Raw genomic sequence first — 5,092 nt, forward strand, 5'->3', positions numbered from 1 at the left:
TCCTACACCCAATGATATAACAGATAGGCAATTCATATCTTATTGATTAAGATAGGGCTTGTTCGCTATGCTAACTCCACTCATAAATAACATTAATATTTTACTTCATGTCATCTAACTATTACATAAAAAGAAGTGGAAGTTTGCTGCATGTGACTCATCTGGTATTGGGTATGCCAGATGGGATTTCCCAGCATGACTAAATTCACTGTAATTATATATCCTGTGTTCAAAAACTTTTCTTATCTAAAATGAAAATATACGTTTTTGTAAAGTCAAATGCGCTCTTTTTGCATCGACCTATACTGTGCCTTTTTATAATAAAGATTAGCCTTAATAGATGTGGCTATCATCTAATAGTAACGAGGCCAAAAATGTACAAGTTAAAAAAAGCACTAAACAACGTTTTATTTTTTATTTTTTTATTTTAACACAAACTTCAAATGACTTAAACGTAATTATACATTAAAATCATCATATTTCATGGCCCTTTGATAACTAGCATGCGTATCAATGAATAGCGTCGTCAATTATCCTCTCGCTAATTATACCATGGTTTAGCTTCGACTACTTCCTTGCATAACCACTCCAACATAGCAAATGGCTTACTGATTTATTTGTATTTCAAAAGCCTCCTTAATAGAAGAACGGAAGATGCAGGAGGAGCCTGAAAAGGGGAAAATAAACATGGTCGGAAACACTGAAATAGGAAAACGGAAGATCGAGAAAAAGACTGAAATGGGGAGAAGGAAAATCGAGAAAAAGACTGAAATAGGAGAACGGAAGATCGAGAAAGAGACTGAAATAGGAGAACGGAAGATCGAGAAAGAGACTGAAAAGGGCAAACGGAAGATCGAGAAAAATATTAAAATTGGAGAAAGGAATATTGAGGAAAAGACTGAAATAGGAGAACGGAAGATCGAAGAAAAAATTGAAAAAAGAGAAAGGAAGAACGAGAAAAAGCCCGAAACAGGAGAAAGTAAGATGGTTGAAAGCACTGAAATAGGGAAACGGAAGAGCGAGGAAAATACTGAAACTGGAGAGCGGAAGTCCGATGAAAGGACTGTAATAGGAGAACGGAAGATCGAGGAAAAAATTGAAATAAGAGAAAGGAAGAACGAGAAAAAGCCCGAAACAGGAGAAAGTAAGATGGGTGAAAGCACTGAAATAGGACAACGGAAGAGCGAGGAAAATACTGAAACTGGAGAGCGGAAGTTCGATGAAAGGACTGTAATAGGAGAACGGAAGATCGAGGAAAAGACTGAAACCGGAGAACGGAAGATCGATGAAAGGACTGAAACCGGAGAACGGAAGATCGAGGAAAAGACTGAAAACGGAGAACGGAAGATCGATGAAAAGACTGAAACTGGAGAACGGAAAATCGATGAAAGAACTGACACAGGAGAACAGAAGATCGATGAAAGGACTGAAACAGGAGAACGGAAGTTTGATGAAAAGACTGAAACTAGAGAACGGAAGTTTGATGAAAAGACTGAAACTAGAGAACAAAAGCTTGATGAAAAGACTGAAATAGAAGAACGAAAGATCGAGAAAGAGACTGAAATAGGTGAACGGAAGATCGAGAAAGAGACTGAAAAGGGCGAACGGAAGATCGAGAAAAATACTGAAATTGGAGAACGGAATATCGAGGAAAAGACTGAAATAGGAGAACGGAAGATCGAAGAAAAAATTAAAAAAAGAAAAAGAAAGGAAGAACGAGAAAAAGCCCGAAACAGGAGAAAGTAAGATGGTTGAAAGCACTGAAATAGGGAAACGGAAGAGCGAGGAAAATACTGAAACTGGAGAGCGGAAGTTCGATGAAAGGACTGTAATAGGAGAACGGAAGATCGAGGAAAAGACTGAAATCAGAGAACGGAAGATCGATAAAAGGACTGAAACCGGAGAACGGAAGATCGAGGAAAAGACTGAAACCGGAGAACGGAAGATCGATGAAAGGACTGAAACTGGAGAACGGAAGATCGATGAAAGGACTGACACTAGAGAACGGAAGATCGATGAAAGGACTGAAACTGGAGAACGGAAGTTTGATGAAAAGACTGAAACTAGTGAACGGAAGTTTGATGAAAAGACTTAAACTAGAGAACGGAAGTTTGATGAAAAGACTGAAATAGAAGAACGAAAGATCGAGGAAAATACTGAAATAGGAGAACGGACGATCGGTAAAAAAGAAGACCATGCCCTTCAGATCGCGAAGTTCAGTTTGGAACCACGCAACAAATTGCACATAAGGTGTAGGACAACAGTTTATACTGCGAACCAAACATTGGACACTGTTTACGTAGCAGACGCAAATAGGTGAGTTATCGTTCTGTAGTAGTTAACTTATTAGCCACTCGGAGCATACGGAAAAGGTAGTATGGCTGGTTTTAATATTGCCTCAAAACAATAATTGTCGAATATTGAAATATGATAATTCATATTGTGTACATTAAATTAATGCCTTAAAATTTAATAAATTTCGAGTCAAACGCAATTTTATAAACTGATCTATCCAAACTGTAATTTCTAACATATATTTTACATTTTTGATGCTAAAATTAAAACTCTTATTAAAATGTGTATACTACACTAGCAGATTTAGTATCTTTGTCAGAAATATATTTTATCTATGACCATGGCAATTTATTAAGTAACTTTCATTATTTACAAATTATTATTTATCTATCTTTGCAGTTGAACAGTGTTTTTTTTCAGGTGGCACCCCAGGCCTTCGGATCCGGAAAACAAAGATCGGAAACAACAGGTTATTTTTTGCTTTCTGATAGCCATACTGCTGGGAATTTTTTTGGTGTTTACAATGAATCCTGGATACGGCTCGAGATTAGTCTAAAATGCTTTCCAAACATGTATTACAATTCATGTGTTTATATATATATGGAGAATTCTAAATATCAACCAACATTCGTTTCCGTAGTGGGAATTCTTCTCCTCTGCTTCTCTTATTGTTTTGAACGATTTCCTTCACCAAAAGCATTGCAAGCAAAAGTATAGATTTTTCTAAATGGATTTTAGTGCTGAAATTTTTACTTCTATATGCCAAAAGAAACAATGAAAACAAGAAATCATTTGATGCACTTTACAACATGCAACTGGCATAAAATTTCACACAACGATAAAGTTACATATTGTGTAAATATAGTATTGATAAATAAGTGATGTTTTTCATTGTTTGATTGACTAAAATGTTTAGACACTGAAAGAAAGCAACTTATAAATCCTATGTTTATAGACAATTTAATACATTCATGCCAGGAAAACTGTGTACAATTTTGCCACTATTATTTATTCCGAAATAAGCTAATGGAATGTGAATATATATTGGAACTGGAGTTAGCGTTACAACACCACGATACTGTTTGATAAGCAGGCTTGAATATGTTGATTATGTTTGTGTTATATCTGTTTATGACTTGTTGTTATCTTTAAATGTACATGCTTTCTGTTTTGATTGCACACTTAACATGTTTTCCTTGTTCTTATTAATTGTAAAGGTATGTGACAAAGTTATATGCAAGATTGTGTGTGTGTGCGTGTGTGTGTGTGCGTGCGCGTGTACGCTTGTGTGTGTGTGTGTGCGTGCGTGCGTGCGTGCGTGCGTGCGTGCGTGCGTGTGTGTGTATGTGTGTGTGTGCCCTTAAATGTTTACCAGACCTTCCAGATTCAAATAAAGGTTACCTCTTACATTCGGTGTATAGTGTGTACGTGTGCAGTGTGTTGCACACACTATACGTAGGGCGTGAAAAAAGGCGTCCACATCTGCGGTTTAGTTTACAGTGAACGCCTAGTCAACCCCTGCGGGCACCTGTTAGATTTGTGCGCTGAGCATGCGCACTGAAAACGATTTGTCACGTGTGATGGAACAACAAAGAACGTGGCTGTTTAAAGGGTAAATTATTGTTTAAAATGATTGCGGTGTTTCTATGCAATAATATTGTTGATATTTATCTATAGCAAGAACGTCTGTGTCTTCATTACCGTGAGTAGCTCCAACTTAGCTAGCTCACTTCAGTAACTCTAATTATTCGTAGGTATGTCATGGTCTCTTTTTGTGCTCACTTTCATGTGTCAAACTAGGTTTATCTTTCAAACCTGTTTAATGTTTTAAGCACCTAATATTTTCAATTAGCCACAATAAAGTCCGTTAAGGGAACCTATATTTTTCTTTTGAACTTTCATCAAATTCCCTTAACGTAAAGTCGCCCGAACAAAACAATCAATATACTTTGAAGCGGCTCCAATTGACTGGAATGGTGTGTATTCAACAGTCGATTATCTTAAAATGTTTGAAATTATTTTCTTATTCTGGTTTATTTGTGTTGATAGATGTTTAGTTGTAAATGGATTTCTTTGAGATGTTTTGTTAGTACTCGTCATTAAAGGAATCGTCACGGTATATAGAATAACAAAATAATTGGGTTAATTTGTATGATGTAACTATGTATGTTGTGCATGAAATATGTTATATACTACACGCTTTGTATTCCATACACATTAATATAACACACACTTGCTGAGGTGTCAACCGAACTACTACATACAAAAGTCCGAGACAAAATCAAGACGTCTCGGACTTTCATACAAAATTCAATGTAAAAAAACACCCAGAAATATTACTTTTAAAGATATTAAGCTTAAATTCATAACTTAATGATCATAATAAAGTTGTTAGTTGCAACCAAAAGTATTTATTATATATACTTTCATATATATTTACGGCGATTCGCCGTATATTTATACATCAAAATGATATATTAAATTTATTATGCATGTCAACCCAGATGGTTATGTACTTACACGGCCCCATGCGTAAGTGTGGAACCCTATATTATTATAAATCGATCAAAACGTGGATGTGTGTTTACATCAGACTTTTGTTGTATTTTTGTTGTAACAGCCTTAATATTAACCATTAACTATCTATAAAGTAGTTGCAGATTTGTTTCTCCACAATCAAACAGAAACGGCCGTCTAAATCTACATTCAGCAGAACACGGCTGAAATACAGAGACAAATGTTTAATATTGTCCTGTTGTCCTGTATATGTTTAAGTTTGTTCTGCTTTTAGGTAACT

General features: G+C 35.7%; 1 protein-coding gene across 1 annotated transcript; it reads left to right on the top strand.

Moving 5' to 3' along the window:
* The first annotated feature begins 654 nt into the window (after positions 1-654).
* LOC128241370 (uncharacterized) lies at positions 655-1,746 on the top strand. Its single transcript, XM_052958293.1, has one exon. The coding sequence runs from the start codon at positions 655-657 to the stop codon at positions 1,744-1,746; it is 1,092 nt and encodes a 363-aa protein (XP_052814253.1).
* The last annotated feature ends 3,346 nt before the right edge of the window (positions 1,747-5,092 follow it).

Source organism: Mya arenaria, chromosome 7, assembly GCF_026914265.1.
Source record: "Mya arenaria isolate MELC-2E11 chromosome 7, ASM2691426v1".
NCBI classification, from domain to species: Eukaryota; Metazoa; Mollusca; class Bivalvia; order Myida; family Myidae; genus Mya; species Mya arenaria.

Coding starts and splice junctions, on each gene's coding strand:
- LOC128241370 (XM_052958293.1), top strand. CDS start 655: ATGCAGGAGGAGCCTGAAAAGGGGAAAATAAACATGGTCGGAAACACT.